Source organism: Trachurus trachurus, assembly GCF_905171665.1.
Source record: "Trachurus trachurus genome assembly, chromosome: 9".
In the NCBI taxonomy this organism is placed as follows: Eukaryota; Metazoa; Chordata; class Actinopteri; order Carangiformes; family Carangidae; genus Trachurus; species Trachurus trachurus.
This window is the reverse complement of record NC_139895.1, coordinates 24,469,709-24,489,460: the sequence shown is the minus strand read 5'-3', so window position 1 is coordinate 24,489,460 and position 19,752 is coordinate 24,469,709. Positions and strand designations below refer to the sequence as shown.

Below are 19,752 nucleotides of genomic sequence, written 5' to 3'. Positions count from 1 at the left end.
TTATCTAATGCTTAAAAAAAACATACAATGACACATCAAGTGTTAACATGATCAATGCATACAGCACTATGCCTAACTGTGCTTAAAACTCCAGCAGTTTAATTTGCATCTCATTCCCACTTTCAAGAAAAAGGGGAGAAGGAGGGATAAAAACGAAATACAAAACATTTCTGTTTGTCTGGGTGTACTTTGGTAAAGTGCCCCTTTATCAGTTTGCATGAGAATTCCCTGATGATCAAAGCACTGTAACAATGTATCTGTTGGAGCAACCCTCAGCCACTGAAATGCATGGTAACTACCATGCAGTCAGCCACTGAAACATGCAGTCTGTGATCATGCATATGATTCCTAAGTTTTCTGTGAGCATAGATTTATAATGATTTACTGTATATGCTGACTTTGGCCTCTATTAAGGAACAGTTACAGCCTTTTTACTGCCATGTCTTACAGTAGCTTAAATCAATATCATATAATCACTCAACAGCTACTTTAATTAACACTCAGTAGTGTTTAATCTGTTTACACGCCCACAGAGCCACAAACCACAATGCATGCTGCCAAAAGTCACTCCCCTGGCCGCTGTGAGACATCTGATGTAGCTACTGATCTGTCCTGCGTGGTTGTGACTCTCATGGATCTGGCTCTCATAGATCTATGCCATAGATCCATGATCTATGCAGGCTCCTCGCTCTCTTCCGGTTGCGGGGGTCCTGATGCATACCTATAGAGGTCTTGTCTATTCCTGTACAAAATTATACATGTTTATATATTCTATAAATACAATATAGGATTACTGGGCATTAGAGTATGTTTACAATTATTTTACAAGTGCATATTTATTCAGCGGTGCGACAATGGTGCTGATTAAACTCGCCAGTTTTCTCTCTGCGTACAGGCAGATCTGTAGTCACCTTCTTACCCAGAGTTTTAGCGTGACCTCTATTGCAGTTGAAAATACTTGGTAGCGGAGGTTGAGTCCATTGATTTTTTGACGATGTAACCCCATCTCTGTGAGGATACGGTGACAATTTGAATGAGAAACCCCTTCATTTTGTGCATAAACATCGCAAGAAGGGCTTATGTGCTCCTCGCCGCTTGATTTCCGACTTGGGGTGCTCAGTGTTGCCGGGGTAGAGTCCGTTCCACTGCATCAACATGGTGAGTGTGACAGTGAGCACCTGAAGGCAGCGTTTTCACTCATTTGTTGTACTTCATTGATACAGCAGATACAGTTTTTATGAGGATATCCTCTACGATGTTGCCGACAAGTTCACGTTTTCGGTTTTAATTTGGTACCCGCAGTACAGTGTGTAACGTTAGCTTAGCTTGCTAGCCAGAGCAGGTGCTTCTAGCCGGCTAGCCGGCGAAGCTATCTAGCTGGGGTTAGCTGCACACAGACTGCGGTCTAGTGATGTTAATAAGATGATAGCGTTGTTGTGTGAAGATGTGTACACGCATGCATTGTGGAGTGGTTCTGTAGTTTACCAAGTTAGAGGAGGCTGAGGAAAAAGCCACAGACTAGTGTGGACCATAGCAATTCGTTTAGCTGTTAGCATGTCATTCACCTGGCAACAGGGCACCTTTGGGAGAAGACAAGGTGTGTTCACGTGCCTTCCAGCTCAGTATGACCCCAGGATGCCCTCAGATGAGTTGTGAAGCCTAATTAGTGTAACGGGCAGTATATTCGTCATTTTGCAAGCATTTGTTTAGTACTTTGGTCATTAAATCAAAATTCGGGTCAGTGTGTTTTAAAATATATCACTAATGTTTGCATCATAACTTGTTAAGGTAAAGTGATTGTGGTGGTGGTTTTCACTGTTGTTAGTCATTTCATACATACACATTTAGCCTACTAGTCAAGCAGTGGCATGTTCTTTTTGCACCTATGTTGATATTGTGGCATTATTGCTCACATTTTCCTTCAAAATTACAGCTGATGTCCTGAATTTCAAGTGTTAGGCTACAAGATGTGACAATATCAAAAGTAACATCTGTTTTATGTTGTAGTTTGTTGGAGCAGATACTGGAGGACAGGGCAGACGTGAGAAGATCTCAAAAATCTGGACATGATTGACATGCATTTTTTTCTCTAATGAAAGTTAAATATTCAGATAAGGCGTGGATATTGACAGTTCATAGTAGTACCCACCAGTGTTTTACTTCATCTAGTCCTTACTACAGTAATATTATCAGGCTCACACTGATATAAAGTCAGGCCTATCTGGGGCCACAGCTGAAATATTTCTGAGTGTGGGATGTCCAATGCACAATAGTTGATCAGTGTACAGGTTGAGAAGGATTAAACACATCCATGAGTACTCAAGATGAATGAAGCTGTGGAAGTGTCAGTCAATAAGGGGTTTCACTGCTTCAGAGTGTTCATAGCAAAATACTTGTGAGGTTTTTGAGCTTTTATTGATAGTGGTTATCACTGCAGCTCCCACTTCCCACCCCCTACAGATTTCATTTGGTTGTTGTGTGGAGGGGGTGAGGCGGAATGGGTGAGATAAGAAAGCACATGCTGCCTCAATTTCCCCCAGGCCTGAGATCCCTGCAGCTCCCCCACAGAGAATGGTCACCAGCCACCAAACTAAGGCTGTGTGCTTTTGACCTATATAGCATGACCATTACTCACATGAAGAAATGTCTTGAGTCAGAGGGTGTGTTTGGTCACGGGTCACATCTTAGTGAGTATAGCTTCCAAATTAATGGCAGCCACTTTCCACCCTCTGTGACTCCAGAAGAGGTATTGACTTTAGCTTTCGGAGCTTACCTCATGCTGGGTGACACTGGGGATCCCCATGACCAATTCAAAATCTAGGTCTGGAGTACAAGACTGGCCTCATCACTTCTCTTATGTATTTGTCATTCACTTCCTTCCTTTACACCAAGTACAACCAAGCAGTATATTGTGCAGTATTGTTTTTTGTAGTAGTATTATTTGTGTAATGTCCATTGTCCAATGTTGGAAAGAAGATATGCTTGAGTTTAACTAGCATGTTTTGCTAGTCTCTCTGTGGCCAAAAAAAAAACAAATTTCTTGTAAAATATTCAGCAAAGAAGTGTTATTGATTGAGCTGAAAGCTTAGATAAAGATGCTCAAGGCTGCACTAACAAAATGGGAGACTTTGTAAAAACTAATTTAAGCATTAGACTTGGCAAAAGTGGAGAATGGTGAGCTGGGGCACAATTTTAATCAGTGTAAGGGCATAGGGTATAGTTCATGATAGCCTGAATAGGCCAAGTACCCGCTTGATGATAGACCACCCCAGATGACACATTTTCAGAATCTGCATGTCAGCAGAGATGGTATTTTACTGTTTAAAACGATTTAATACTGTAGTAATTTTGCATTCTATGCAAAGCTTATTTCTTAATGGGCCAATGATTCTCACAATTGCCGCCCAGACGCACATCAGATGAAGAAGAAATTACCTTTATTGAGTATAGTTGAGTTTGGGCAGGGAGTTTTGTTTAGCCCAATATTATCGATGTCAAAACATATGTTGAGAAGAAAACAAAGATGGCTGCAAGATTTACATTGAGGTGATAAGTTTGCAAGTGTAGACTCATTGGGACGCCTCCAGGTGATAGCCCAGACATTAGACTGTTGTTGGAAAAGGGGGGTGGGGGGAGTATTTTATTGAGGATTAGTTCACTAATTGGTTCTTTTTGCTCAGCTCAAGTGTGTGGAGACACAGATATCAGAGATTTCTACTGATTGCCAAAGAGACAGGCCAAGCCTTAGCCTACAGTGAGTGGATGAAAACGCAGCATGAAGGGAATGATTCTGGCTTCTTAAGCCTAAGTGAATATTGATCTAAGTGTGCTGGGTTGATATTGAGCTCCTTTTGTTGTTAAGTCGTCAGGCACCTACCACAGGAGTGCTTGTTGCTCATTCTCCTGGGCACACAGTGGCTCAAACTGTGACAGTGTAATACTAATTTAGTGAATATTGTTTACATCACAGAGTTTACTACAATTGATGAGTAGTTAATAATTAAATACATTATAAAAGCTGGTTTGTCTTAGTTGCATTGCTGATACTCAAAATCAAATTCAAGTTGTATCCTATGATTGACATTGACTAAGTTTACATGCAGTCAATATTCAGGTTAAGGTCAATATTCCGGTTTCTGAAACATTCGGAATAACCCGTTTACATACGTGAGCAAACAGGGTATTATTTCTTATATGGTGTTAATTGTAATCAGTTGTGATACACAGTGACACACGGACAACGTCTCCACACACGGAGAACGCCATGACGCAATGCGTGTCATTTCTTCTTGTATCCAAAAACAACAACAACAGCAGCAGCAGCAGCAGCACGGCGATCTCGCTATCCCGGTACTTTCTATCGTCTACAAAAGACATGATGTTCATGTCTTTCACCGGAATCACCACACTTACGAAGTGGTTTGTTTCTTCCTCGCTCCAAAGTGTGGTGTTATCTTGCATTTCGCCATGTTTACAAGTAGTTCCTGTACTCAAAAGACCAAGATTCCTTGCGAATAGAACATGCGCAGAACACAAATTCATGTTCAATTTCGTGTACATGACCAAATATTCGGGTGAGAAAAGGAGTAACCCAGGGGTCACTTTTGGGTTTTTAAAAACCGGAATATGAGCATATTCCAGTTTTTCAAAAGGGTTATTGGTGTTTACATGGCCATGTGCAACCGGGTTATTGCTAATATTCCTTTTATGAAACGGTAATGCATGTAAACGTAGTCACTGTGTATGTTTTGGTAAAGAAATTGTGAAACCGTACATATGAAAAGGCAAAGGTGAATTCCATTTTGTAACTGACCCAGTGGATTAAATAAATACCTGACAAAATATTATATCCAAGGCAATACTGTCATAAAACTTACTCAATGATTTGGAACATCTTGTGATAGTCTATTATAAACAGTGACATTGAAAGGACCACTGCTTTGGGAAATTGTTGAAAATCTCCTGTGATTACCGAAGCCCAGTCGTGAGGTCTCCCCTCAGCCGAAACTGTACGCTTAAAGTTTCAACGGTCGTGCAAGAGGCGTCTTAACCTCTGCCGAGCAGGCTTCATAAGAGTTGTTGGTGACAGTGGGTAATCTGATTGACAGTCATCATATCTACACAAAAATGAATCTACATTAGATTTTATGAGCCTTTGATTACTTTGACAACTGTCAAATAACACACATAGTGGCTTTAGTTAAAGCAGAAGTAAGCGATCCGGTCATTTTGGCTAACTTCTTGTCAGCCGATGGAGTTAGCAGTCCCCGCCCTCGTCCCTACGTCACCACATTCACGCGCATCCCTTGGCTGCACACACAGAGAGGACCGCCCCTTTATGCCGTTCTCTCTCCTCATTGGATAAAGGTTGTAGGATACAAGGAAAGTTTTCTCCTCGGCTTACGCCAGAGCAGAGTGACTGACAGACCCGTGTTTCAGACCAAACACTCTATGTAAGTGATTGCTGTCGGAAGATAACTATTTAAGAACTTATATTAACACAAACATTCCGCTTACTTCTGCTTTAAACAGGGAAATTACTTTGAGGAGTGAAACATGGCCTGAGATCTGTTTTTTGGGTTTGACTGACAAACACTGTTTTCTTAAGAGTGCACTCCCCTGTACTGTTCATAGAGAAGTGAAGGTCATTCTGTGTTTGAGCGCTTGGTCTTGATAAAGTTTCTTGAGCCTCTCTCAACAACTTCTACAGTATTATTTATGAAGAAATTCAGCTTTCCTGTGGTGTTGTATGGAACTATCAGTGCTTCTGCTGAGGGGTGTGGGCATCTGTGCGTTATGCATGCTTTGCAGAGACAATATCACTGGGTTAAAAAAAAAAAAAATCTGACTTCACGTTAATTAAATCTTCCTTTCTCTCTCTGTCTCTGCTTTTTGTCCCCCCTTCCTTCCTCATATTTTCCTTCTCACTCTGGCTGGGTGTTCACCAGATGTCTCCACCTCTTGCATCTGTCGTTTTTAAAGATACACCCTTTGCAGAGTTGTGAAATTGCAACTTCATGACACTGCAGCAGTGGCAAAAATATAAATAGCAAAGACACTGAAAACTATCTAGTCTAGCTTTGTCTGGTTTTGTTCTTGCTTATTAAAAACCTGACCTTATAGGAATGGCCATGCTGCCTCCTCTCAAATCAGAAGAGTTCATCTTGACCTTGAACACGCTTAATAAATTTCATCGCTGTCTGCATCTAGATATAGTTCACTGCTCGAATCTTTGGCTGGAAGATGGAGCATCTGGGGACCATGAATATTAATGCCAGATTTTGTAGGAAAACTTTGGACAGACATCATCTTGGCTCCACTGTTGGCAAGTCAGGGTAGCATGATGGTAGCCAAGTGTATTACCTCACCTTTCATTGTCCTGCCAAGGAACATTATAACACAATGTTGTATGTTCATTGAAAGCATTGTCTGATTAACTGTCTAGGAAGTTAAACAAAGTTTCTCTCAGAACAAGGAATCACTAATCTATCTTCATTGCAGTCTTGTTTGTTGGTATCAAGTGTCTCTATTGGAGGTGGGGGAGGATATGATCTGTATCAGCAAGTTTGTCCGTTAGTCTGGCGAGGGCAAAAATCCAATCCAAGAGGCTTTTCAGTTAAGGTGTAGTGCTGAGGCTTTTGGTAGATAATAGAGTTTTGGACTTCAGATTGCATTCACAACTCTTTTTTATCTTGGATGTGCTTGACTGTACACGAGTCTATTCGAACCTATACTTCATATGTGTAACTGCTTTATGGGATGTATAATTATTATTTAAATATGATTTAAACTCCCATCCTATTTCCACAGGGTGTGATCGGTGTGCAGCTGGTGGTTACCATGGTAATGGCCAGTGTAATTCAAAAAATCATACCTCATTATTCCTTCGCAAGATGGCTTCTCTGCAGTGGCAGGTAAAGTAGTACATGCACATGTGTTTCACATTGGTTCTCTTTGTACTTTGGTTTAATTTTGCCAGTTACCTCGCTTTATACGAGAAGTTTATTTCAAAAGAAGTACAGAACAATGGGGATCAAAATGTTTACTCGGACAGAAGAGTGTTCCTCAGGGTTTGGATAGAAGAAGAAAAAGAATCATTAAATCACATTGCAAAGTCCAAAGGGCACTGAAATATTGGGATGACCCGAGAGGACGGTACATAAAAATAAAGTGCCTGCCTCATTTCCTCTAATTAGTGTCACATATGTTTTGCAGTAAACAGCTTTTTGGAACACATTTAATAATTAATACATTCTTTCCAGGGCACTGCTGAAACACTTTTCGAAAACTTTTGCCATAAGCAGGAGGCCCGTAGTTTCCCTCCAGTGTATTTTATAATTAATTGTCTATAATAAATAAATATACAGGGGAGGGGAAACAAGCTGTGCGCTTTCTCTCCTCCTCTACCACACAGAGCGCTTCTCAAGATGCTCTGACGAGAGCGTTTTCTAAACAAAGTTGAGGAGGTTTGTCTTCAAAAGAATGCTCTTCAGTTACTTGTTATTTCACGCTCAGTCCTTAAGCAATAAGCACAGATAACCTTGCTGTTGTAAAGCCTCTCACAAGCGCTTTAAGCTTTGTGTTAGAGTTTCTTTCTGTTATGTCTGGATGTATTTAGGAGTTGATCACAAAGCACAGGGCTGTTACTAGTTGAAGCTTTGAATTATGTTTGTAGGATCGAGACATAGTGTCAACGCTTTCAAGAGCGTTTTCCACTTAGATTTGTGATATTATTGCTTCAAGGTGAACTGAAAAGGCAGTTTAAGATTTAAACAGCAAGTGAAATCCCCTTATTCATACAATGGATATGAACAGTAATTATGCAGTATGTCTCATTATTACATATACAGTATGTTTATGTCCACATACTACTCTTTCCATAAGAATCAACATTATCTATTCTTATTCTGTATGTCTTAATTAGGGCTGCAACTAACGATTATTTTAATAATCGATTAATCATTATAGTAGTATAGTATAATTCATTAATCAATGAATCATATTTAAAAAAAACATTTTTAATTTCCGTCTCTTTATTCAAAAACAGAAGATTATTTCAAATTGACGGTGCAGACTAGTGCACAAATGACAGGTTGCTGCTGTTAACATGATTTGTTTCAACATTAAATGTTCATGGATCTGTATGGGCCCTACATTTGACGGGCCGGGACTGTGTATCAGGCCGCCGGCCGTCCTGGACTACCAGCCAGTATGTAGAGTGAATGCTCCCACACTGCAAAATTTAAGTCAAAACATTTTCTCCGCCTCGGTCAGTGTTTTAAATTACCGGCGGCTCTCCATTCTTCTTCTGTGGTGTTTTACGGCAGTTTGCATCCGTCAAGTTGCATTACTGCCTCACGCTGCTACTACTCGTCCCTACACTCGTAACGCTCTGCTCAACGTGAAGTAAACAGCTCTGCCACATAGTGAGTGACATATCAATCGCGCGACACAACAAATTGATAATGAAATCGTTGCCAACGCTTTTAATAATTTATTTTATCGATTCGTTCCTAGTCTTAATTATTATATAGTAGGACAACAAATCTGTCATTGTTGTTGTTTTTTATTTTTGCCCCCTGCATCCTTCAATAAGTATTTTTTTTAAATATGTTTCTTTCTCACTGTTTCCCTCTCTGCCCAAGACTCAACCTGATTCCACATCTCTTTCCATGTCTTTGTTCACAGTCTGCGGTGGTATCAGCACCCTACGGAAGATGAGTTGAGGAGCTTAGCTGGGAAACAAAAAGGACAGAAGAGGAAAGACAGGTAGGTTGGGAGGTGGGGTGTGTGTGTAAGGGGGGGGGGGTTCAGAAATGAAGAGGGGCTATTGTTTGGGGGTTGGGGTAATGCAGTGGCACAGAGCAGGTACGAAAGAGGCACCCCTTTCATCAGAGAGGAAAGAAAAGATGAGACACAGACGTTTGAGATGGTTGGAGACCACAGGCATGTCAGCAAAGAGATGACGCTGATGTGTTTATGTGGCTCATTTAAGGCCTGTTTGAAGTAAGGAGACAGAAGTCTGTTTTTGTTGTTTTGTTCCTTTATGGCTCTTCATCTGAGCTCGGAGCAACTTGGCTTAGAAGTGGCCCCGTCTAGTGGATGTGAGGAAAGTTGGTGCTGTTTCTCGGAGCCAATTCCATTTCGGCTATTTTAAGGGATGTCAGTTTAAAAGGATTGCATTCACCGCAAAAATCAAAGATTCCCCAAACAGCATTATATCCTCAAAGTGGTCAGATGTCAAGCTTTGATTCTGAAATATGATTTTCCTTCCACACCACTTTGCAATTCAAAAATAAAAAATACAAATCTGCTTTTCAATCTTGAAGGCTGCAGGTGGAAATCGAACCATATGTTGAACACGTGAATTTTCTGCTGTTTCCTTTGTGCTCTCCCTCTAAATGTGAATTCAAATTGAAGTCACAACTGAGAGCTAATCCTTACTGTTCCACATTGTGTCCAGCCTCCTAACTTAAGGCGGTTCTGTAGCACAGTCCTTTCTTTGACCCTGTATGAGGCAGGTCAAAGCTCTCTAGCGCCACATGTTCAGTAATCCTTTGAAGAAAAAGATGGACCACTGTCCTTTTGCCAGCTCGTGCCATGCCGCTCCGTTCCCTTTGTCACCCGTCTAACTCCCTCAGTGAGGGGTGAAGCTGAGCCCCTTTTTCTCCTTTCAGGTGCCTCAGAGATGAAATCTGTCCAGGGCATGTTTGGCCCTAAAGTCTTTCAGTGGTATTGTCCTGTGAATCCAGCGCACACACTAGGCTGAACAAACAAAGCCCAGAACTGAGGAGGCCCACCAGACTGTTCTTCAAACCCAAAGAACAGCTCTCCATTCACCTGCTGTTAGCGATTTAGCACTGCCTACACTCTTGGTCATGGAAGTCCAGTAGCATTAGTAGTAAAAAAAAAAAAAAAAAAATAGACCTACTGAGTGTAGAAGATGTGTGCTCACAACTTCAGCCATGGAATAACTAAAACTTGACTGTCAACATAGGCAATATAAGATTAACTTTTATCAGTGATGGATTAACTATCTCAGTGACAACGACAGGAAATCAGCTGTACAAAATCATATGGTATGCTGTAGTAAACTGTCAGTTATGCAAAGCACATCACTGAGAGTTTCAGGTCTCAAAGAAATGCATTCAAGTGACATGTTCTTTTCAGCTGCATAAGATGACTTTGAAAGCCCTAAAAAATATATATATTTTCACCCCCATGCTGTTTTTCTACACAGGTTAGAAAATCTTGATGGTGTAATATTTCATTGTGTTGCTTTCTTTGTTTTCCTGAACCTAGTGGTTGTCTTAACCGCTCTGTCCTTTTCGCCCTAGGAAGTACAACGGTCACATAGAAAATAAGCCGCTAACGGTTCCCAAGGACATAGACTTACAGCTGGAGACAAAATGCATCACAGAAGTCGACACTTTAGGTATAAATCGAAGAGGACAAAATGTCACATCATAACATTTCTCAATCGCACACTTAATGTTTGTAAATGCTGCATTTGTTTTTATAACATTTTCTCTGTACCCCCAGCATTGCACTACTTCCCAGAGTTCCAGTGGCTGGTGGATTTCACAGTAGCGGCAACTGTGGTCTATCTGATAACAGAACTCTACTACAGCGTGGCTCAGCCCTCAGGAGAGATGAACATCAGTGTGGTCTGGTGCCTGCTAGTACTCGCCTTTGTCATGTATCCTTACATCAGTCACTCTTTACATCTTGTTTTTTTTTTTTTTAATCTTATCACACTGTCACATCTCATCAACATTGTGGTATAAGCAGGTAAAGTAGTAACATATATATATATATATATATATATATATATATATATGCTATATTTCCTGTCTGTGGGTGTGTTGGTTTCAGATGAACAAACCTGTTTTCCTTGGGCTCAGCTCCACGCTAAAAAATTCCAGTCATTTTCACTTCACACGTCCTTCACCCCTCTCCTTGTATGTCAGGTTAACATCTTTTTGTTTATAAGAGAAACCAAATCTTTCCAGCTTGATTGTGCGCATGCGGCACGAGCTGGTGAGAGGCTACGAAATGACAGCTACTGTATAGCTCCATCTGGCCTGACTGCCAGCACGTTTATGCTCCACAGCTACCTGCCATTTTGCCATGCTGAATGATGGTTAAATAATATGCATTATCCTTGCCACCAACCACAGGGATCAATCTTTCCAGTGCTCCTGGTTGGGCCCTGCTTACCACGGTCAGATGGTGTGTCATTTCCTGCCTACGTCTGAGATTGGAGGCCCAATTTTCACAGCCCAACAGACTGATATGCTTGGGGAGAAGGACAGACTTGGGGAACAGATGAAATTGGACTATGAAGATGAAGATGAGGGAATATGTTGGCTCAATATATGTGTTAATGGGACACTTGATTTCAGTTTTCCTATTTCAGCTCTGATAACATGTTTAAGACTCTTGCCCTGGAGAGCAGCTTCTCTGCTCTGTTAACCGGTTCACTGATAACACCACAGCAACATGCTCTTCAAGCATTTGCGTCTAATGATACCTCACTTTTTTTCCCTTGGTTTAGGGAAATTTATAAAGAAGACTACTTATCCTTACCTTTGGCAAATGTTTACTGGCTAGCTTGACTGTATATTAATTGTAAGCGGCTACGTGATAGCTCAGACATGGCTGTATTTCTCTTTTCAGCCTCATGCTGGCTCGAACTTGTCCGGCGAGTGTTTATACAGCTGTCTTCACAGCACTGAATAAGGGTTAGAGGAAGAAAGAAGACTCTATTGGATTGAATACCATTCTTGAAGTGCACTGAAAAGGAGTGAAAAATTGGCATGCTGTCACCTGACATGTTGCAGGAACTGAATGTTTCATCTCCGTGGTGACCAGGGTTCGCTTTAGAAACATGCTCGGTCCTTAGCCTTGTGATCAGTGCTGACGGGGGCTGGAATAAAATACTATTACGACCTCGATGGCACACACCGGTGCCAAAGATCTGCACGGTCTGTACTCGCACAAGCCGGGTAGTAGGGTTTGTGTGGCATTAAAGGGTAAGGGTTCACGTAGAGCCTGTCTTTATGCACAACCTTGTGAAAGGAGGAAAACATTTTACACCGTGAATAGCTGTATGTTACTATGGTCCAATTTATTTTTTATTTTTTTGTTTATTGCAAAGACTCATTTCCTTTTATTTTGAACCTGAAAAAAGCATTGAAATGTATCTGCAAAGATATACATTATATGTTATATATGTCCGTATGTTCTGGAGGTGTCTTTCCTTGACTCTGTTCCCACAGTAAGACCCTTTTCTCTCTAACGGCCCACTATTTCAAGCTCGAGGAAGGAGGCGAGCGCTCACTCTGCATTACTTTCGCTTTTTTCTTTTTTGTCAAAGCCATGGCCATTCTCATTGTCACCGAAAACTACCTGGAGTTTGGTCTTGAGACCGGTGAGTGCTCCGCCATGCTTTTCTTACTAAAGACCCCGTCAGTAACAAATAAAAATTGTAACCCCCACCCCTGTTGAGTGAGTTATTGTTGAATATTTCCTCATTTCTAGGTTTTGCAAACTTCTCTGACAGTGCTCTGCAGTTTCTGGAGCACCAGGGCTTAGAATCCCAGTAAGTAAATTTTCAGTACTCTCACAGTGTTATTATTTTTTTTCTCTGCCTTCATGACTTCTTTGACTCATGAAATACAGAAGTATGACACTGTGTGTTTTCTCTTTCAGGGGTCCCATATCTAAACTAACCTTCAAGCTGATGCTGGCCCTGCTCTGCTCCCTGATTGGAGCATTTCTAACTTTCCCTGGTCTACGATTGGCCCAGATGCACCTAGATGCTCTCAATCTGACCACAGCCAAATTTACACAGTGAGTCACAACAGTAATTGTCTTCACCTTTATGTTCACTCATGTTTTTGTCAAATAACTCATTAGACTCCCCTAGCGTTTAGTAAAAGGATGAAAAGCTGATAAGTCACAACCACCCAACTTTTATATATGAATAGAAATGGGCGTATTAAAGCTCTGAGTGGGCCGTTCCACCGTCGCTTTGTTGCTAGTAGCCAAGCCTGCCAAACTCCCAGCTAAACCAGCTACTCACTTTTTGAGCCATTTGGAAAAGAGTTGTTTTTGGTATCTCTGGGTTGGCTTCATTTTTCAGCCTTGCAGGTTGCCCCTTGGTTTAATTTCCCTCAGTTTGTTGACAGCAGAGTCTGAAGTGAAGCCATATAACTTTGAAAACGCAAATAAATTGTTCACTCTTGTTTTCCGCTGGCATTGGAAACATTAGCACTACAGTGATCTCTGGGGTTCTAGGCTTATTTGATACATGATGGGCTCAAATTGGTCACAAAGACAGTGCTCAAATATCAATCTGTCCTATTTTAGAGTACCATGAATCTAAGTATAGAGCCGCTGTACTTGTCTCCTACTATTCAGAGTGTGTCAGATACAAGAGAGCACCCTGTGAGTCAGATGAAGACTTCCTCAGTTGGGGCAGATTTCTGTTTCAGAACTCACTGGGTGGCATGTCTCCAACCATGATAGGGGGTGCAGAGCAGGGAGCACATTGCATCCAGATAATCCACTTTGGCATAGCAGACTCTCCAAAATGGCCTCCTCTTCCATTCCCCCTCTTAGCTGTCATGAGCTTACATCCTCAGACCCTGTCACTAGCAGGGATTATCTCCAAGCCCTACAAAATCTGTGCCTTGGTTATCTCCTCACCCCCTCTCAGGGAAAGTTGCATTGATAATGCAGACCATATTTCTCACTATGTAAACTTCAAATTGAGATTAAAAAGTCAAGATATCAGAAGGGTGAAACATTTTCTCTGATGTACTGATTCCTCAGTGATTGTGAGAAAAACACGTGTAAACATGAGTAAAATTGTCATTTTTCTACTTCCTATAACTAGATGCCCTCTCTCTTTTTTCTGCTTTAGGACTCTGCTTTATATCAACTTCCTGTCCCCTCTTATTATGGTCCTGCTGTGGGTGAAACCCATTACCAAGGACTACATATTGAACCCCACTCTGGGAAAGGAGAGTGTGCCTTTGTAAGTAATTATCTGGTTCACATCAATGCTTTAAATGGTTGATCCTGATGCTCAAACCCCTGCGAGTTCAAATATGCGCCTACATTGTATTTTATTTCCTTAATGATATTTCTCTGACTCGACATGTCCTGCATTCGGTTGCTAAACAAATTACGGATGAAACATCTTTTGATGCTGCATTGTGGAATGTAAACAGCGCAACAGCAGTTATGAAAAGGGGACTTGCCACAGTTCAATAAGGCAGGGAATGTATTCAGTTCACTGATGAAATAGTACAAACAGTAAATCTGTTCTCTATGTTTTGTGCTAAAATTAGACTGCACACATATTTAGTCGTACCTGAGGGACAGCTCTTTATTCTCTCTCTAACTGCTAGCGTTTGTCAACTGCTTATTCATTCTTAGATAGCATCTTTCATTTGTTGCATAAGAATACATTTGTTTGTATTCTGTCACGTGTCAAACTTTCCCCCGCTGCTGACAGTGACTGTGATAGCATCAAGGTCAAACTTGACTGAGTCTGATTTCATGTTACAGTACCCCCCTTTTCACCTTTTTATCTCTCAATTTCACCCTCTCTTACTTTTTTATTTTGGGTTGTTTATGACTTTTTTGCTCTTCCTATCTCTCCTTTCTGTCTCATTGTCTCTGCCTACCATCCAAGCGATGGAGCAGATACGCAATGTGTTGAGTTAGCGGGCCAGCTGTGCCGTCATCCCTTTATCACCTCTCTCATGCTCTTCTCTTGTCTTTCTATTAATATCAGGATGACTGAGCAGACGTATGATACGTTGCGGTTATGGGCCATCATACTGATGTGTATGCTCCGGCTCGCTATGATGAGACATCATTTGCAGGCCTACCTCAACCTGGCCCAGAAGGGTGTTGACCAGATGAAGAAGGAGGCAGGCCGGATTAGCACCGTTGACCTGCAGAAGATGGTGCGTAAAATAATTATTTTCGTTATCAATACTGATTGTGATGATACCCCGCTGTAATTCTTTATGAATATAAAACATCCATGTATAACTTAATCCCCTTCAACACATATCATACTGACTGATAATCAGAGAGGTGTTAACATCTGTAATATAAGCACTTACCTAGAGCCACATAGAAATGTAGGACTAAACCCATTTCCCTTTAATAAAGTCAAATATAGACAGTTAGGGCCCTGTCTTTGTGAATTAAGGACTGGAGCACAAAGCTTAATCCTCAGTGCACTGTGGTGAACTTGGAAATTGCAATCACATTACCAGTGATAGTACTTTAGACCGGCATCAGTTGTGGTCAGTCAGATCAGCTCTTATCATTCCCTTTTGAGAGTGCTGACAGTTTGGTGTAGCGCAGCCTCTCCAATGTTACTAGTCATATTTTCGTTCAGGATGTGCACAGTGGCAAGCACCAGTGCACATCAGCTCAAACTAGAATATATGACACTGCAAATACAGAGATGCTTTCAAGGGCAGAGAGTGTCATTTCTAGACTCACTGAAAGTGCAGGGACAAAGTACATCAGACTGATTTTGAAAGGTCAGAAGGTTTTGAATGTCAGCCATTAATCTGTCATCGACCACAACCCCATAACTTGTAACTAATTCTGCTCACAATGTGAAATTTATTTTATCGCTGATGTGATGGTTGTATAAACAGCCTCATTCTTTCAGAGAAACAAAACCCATTGAGTGTTTTGTGTAAAACCTCGAAATCAGGATTGTTTTTGTAACAGTTTGTGTAGAAGCCGTTTTAATGGTATTTTTCATCATTTCACCCAGGTTGCTCGTGTTTTTTACTACTTGTGTGTGATCGCACTACAGTATGTGGCACCACTGGTGATGTTGCTGCATACAACTTTGCTGCTAAAAACCTTAGGTGAGTCCTGCAGTGCACAATGATTTTGCAGTTTTGAGTATTTTTTTTTTTTTGCCCTTCAAACTGTAAGATGTTCTGTTGCCTTGCGCTCTCCAGGTGGACACTCCTGGTGGGTCTATTCTGAAGAAGACCTGCCTTGCACCTACGAAATGAACTCTGACTCTGTGATGGCGGCGGCACCAGTAGCGGCCCCAACACCAGCTTCAGTGGTAGAAACAGGCGCCCGGGCATCAGTAGTCCAGCTGTCAATGGCCCTGGGGGGCCTGCGGACTGTCTTCAGCCCCATGCTTTTCCGGGGCCTCTTCTCCTTCTTTACTTGGTGGATTGCTGCCTGTCTCTTCTCCACCTCCCTCTTTGGCCTCTTCTACCATCAGTATCTAATGGCGGCATAGCATCAGCAACCCAGTAGTGGCAGCCAGACCTCCACAGGGCTTCTGTACATTCAGCCTAATCAAAAAGGACTGATTGGGTACAACAGAGGCCTATTGATGACTCTGCTCCACAACTCCTCCTTCCCCTCCTCCCTCCCTCCCCCTTTGACCACCTCTCAGCGACTGACCATATCATCAGAGCTCCTGGTTCAACTTCCAGTGCTTCCTTCAAAGATGACTCTGTGAACTCATCATTGTTTGTTTTTAATACTACGGCTACTTCATTTCATTTGGAGAGTGAGATCTATAAACCTTAACAACAAACAGATGAAAGTATGAGAAGAATATTTATCGGTGTCTGTGGTGTGTTGGTGTAGTAACGAGAAACAGTTTGATGTGTGAGAATCGAATGGTATGAGGTAAAATACTGTATCTCTGATGCTGATTACAAGTTAGACATGTTGAAATGTGGTGTGGCAGTTCTGCTCAGTTCCAAGGGAGCCAGTGGGGAGATAATGTTAATAGTTGTTCACGACTGATCACATGTAATGAAGTCAGTCCATCAACATCTTTAGATGCAATTTTACTCTGGAAAAAACCTCCATGCAATCTCTTACAGATACATACTTGTCAATGGGAGATTTAGACTGTTGTCCCCTGTAATATAATATCTGGCAATCAGTTATATCAAAGACTTACCCAGCAAAAAGCTGGAGTTGGTCGCCGTGTGTGGGTATGTCATGTAAGGGTTAGGTTTTATTGGTTGACATTTATGTGCACCACCTTGAAGTCCGTATCACAGTCCATGAAAGTTTTGAAAAATTTTTGAGACACTTAGCAAAGAAGCTACATTTATTTCTTAGAGTGTCATTGAATCTGGAGATGTCCATGGGGGCTAGCATGTGGCTTCATTTTATCCCAAAATCACATGAGCTTCTTTCTCTTTCCACATGGTTCCTTTTGTTTTGGGGGAAAACTGCCATTATTTTCTTTTTGTATTTATTTTGATCAAAACTTTAAAATATGCTTGTTATGAGAAAATAGCCTGTTTTTTTCTCAGATGCCTGAATTCCATTGCCACGGACCACAAATGAGTCTGAGTCTTAAAAATTTTGCCAGTGCACTTCTTTTGTGGAGGAGGAGAGGGAGGAGAAGAAGGAGGAAGGGAAAGCCTGCGGACCCCCCACCCCCCAAAAAAAAGAAAAGAAAAAAAAAAGAGATGAGATGGGATGGGATGAGCTATCAAAGGTTTGACAGGGGAGGACTGAAGAGGAGCAAGAGGAGATGTTAAACTCATGGGCAGAAATCTCACTGACTTGAAGCTGATGTATTTAAATGTGTCTAATTGAAGTTGCCATCAAGGACAAACTTTTTAAAAATGAAAGTCGTTCCAATAGATTTGTGATGTTTCAATTTGCATTGTAACCTCCCTGGTAACTGAGCCATAAGCTATGAAAGAAATCTGAAGCTTTTTTTTGAGCAGCAGCAATGATTCAAAGGGAGGACAACACGTAGGGCTCAGTCAAGGTATGTGCTTGTGTACGTGTGTCTGTCTGCATGTATAGGATCTCTGCTGTAGGTCAGCTGTAATCTGAAAGGGCATTGCGATCAAGGAGAGATGATGTCAGCTACTGTTGATAAGCTATCGCCTTCTGCTTTCTTTTTTCAACTTAACCCAACCATTGCTTTTAAACTCATTTGAGAACAAGCGTTTTTCTTCTTTTTTTATTCAGTTTCTAACGGATCAAATAGTGGATTTGTAAAAGTTTTTGTTTTATTTTTTATATGGTGCCAATTAAGTCAGTTCCCCTTGTCCCGATGGCTGTAGATCCGGTGTCTGCTAGTGTTTGAAATTACAGCGGAGCTACAACTCTGCTGACATCCGTTTTCTGTAGATCAACCTTGATGAAGAGGGGCTCACTAGTTCTGATTAACAACAGGAAGTAACTGTGTTGACGGTGTGTTTGCATACTACAGTTGTTTGGTGGGTAAATGTACGCACAAGCAGTCACTGTGCTGATGACACACTGGGCCAACGTGGTTGTCCAGTCTAATCAGGAATGTAGGGTACGTGCTGCCAGATTAATTACATTTGTGTGGTTCTCTGGCATTTCATGTCATTTCATCGTTACATTCATTATATCACAGAGCTGTAGTTGATTAATTCCAGCTCTGTGAGTTTTGTACAGAACACATTTTACAGAGTCAAGCAGCACCATATCACTTTTTTTAAGGTCCTGGTGTCGAAAGTCTTAGCTTCAGTTTGTGTCTGGTTTTTAAATGTTAGGGAATATGCACATAATGAATGTATCAATCCTGCCTAATTTCTAGATTGTTTTCATGAAAATGATTTGTATGGTGAGTTGATTTAACACCCCACCCCTCCCTCCCCTGCACCTCCTGAAGTCCTTACTTCTCTACTACCATTTGTTAACAAAAGCTAATTTGTCCTAATGACTATTTTATTGACTGATTATCTTTGATTTTTTGTATTTATTACACATATTGAGGCCTGTAAACATTTCTAATTTTAACAGTATACACTTTATTTTGTTATAGGGGTGCATGACGGTTTAAATCAGTTTTGAAAATGTGTTTGACAAATCAGTTACAGATTAACCTTTTTTTTCCATTCAGGTAAGAAGTAGCAGGGATACTTTCAGAATCCATTGGCCTGATGAGGCGTTTCTGTTTGTTACCACTGAAAGTGTTTATTATTCATTGTTGGGTTCACAAAGTAAATTACAGAGTGTTGTTCTTTCATGTATTTATTTCTGCTTTAGATTTTGTCTTAAATAAATTATGTTCTTTACTATGTCCTTTTTATTTTATCCCTCTGCTCTGTTGGCTTCATATGTGGTCACAACAGGGAGACGGTTCATATGAGGCTTGGGAAGCAGTTGGCACTTTAGGTATGAATTGTGAAATGCTCAAAAGCTGTATAAGCTTTTGTTTTTAGTGATAAAGAGAAGACGGCAAAAATATCACAGAAGCATTTGTTGGCCACAGTCGTTTAATGCTGGTAATTGTTCCTATATGACCAAAGAGAAGACGGTGTGTGAATATTTAATGCATCCATATTTATGTTCATGAAATTTGTAAGTCAATAAATCAACAGAATGACAGCGAGTCAGTATTCCTAATGAGTTTTAATGATATCATGGTCCATGTAAGAGAATGACAACAACTTCAGAAATGATGCCTCACCAAATTAAAAGCACCAAAGATTTGTTTGTAAAATAGTTAATTAGCTCAGTCTGTCTCTCCCTGTCGAACCTCCTTGTTGCCCTCTCTTCAAGTCAAATAATGTGCAGTGCAAAGTTGTTTCATTTGTTTTAGCTAGTTGTGTGCTTTAAAATAAAGAAGAAGAATATACCAAGTAAATGACAACATTTTTACAGAGATCAAAGAAATTCGACCGATTTTCTACAGAGTCAGAATGTGGGAAACTGTTAAATAACTTGAAT

General features: G+C 40.9%; 1 protein-coding gene across 1 annotated transcript; it reads left to right on the top strand.

Annotated features, from left to right (window-relative positions):
* Positions 1-952: 952 nt before the first annotated feature.
* tmem161b (transmembrane protein 161B) lies at positions 953-19,097 on the top strand. The gene is made up of 12 exons (XM_083980015.1): positions 953-1,158; positions 6,811-6,914; positions 8,689-8,769; positions 10,338-10,435; positions 10,543-10,699; positions 12,282-12,433; positions 12,544-12,604; positions 12,715-12,855; positions 13,931-14,044; positions 14,810-14,984; positions 15,818-15,914; positions 16,011-19,097. Exons 1-12 carry the CDS (start codon positions 1,156-1,158, stop codon positions 16,304-16,306), a joined length of 1,479 nt encoding a protein of 492 aa, XP_083836141.1. The 5' UTR covers positions 953-1,155; the 3' UTR covers positions 16,307-19,097.
* Positions 19,098-19,752: the final 655 nt, after the last annotated feature.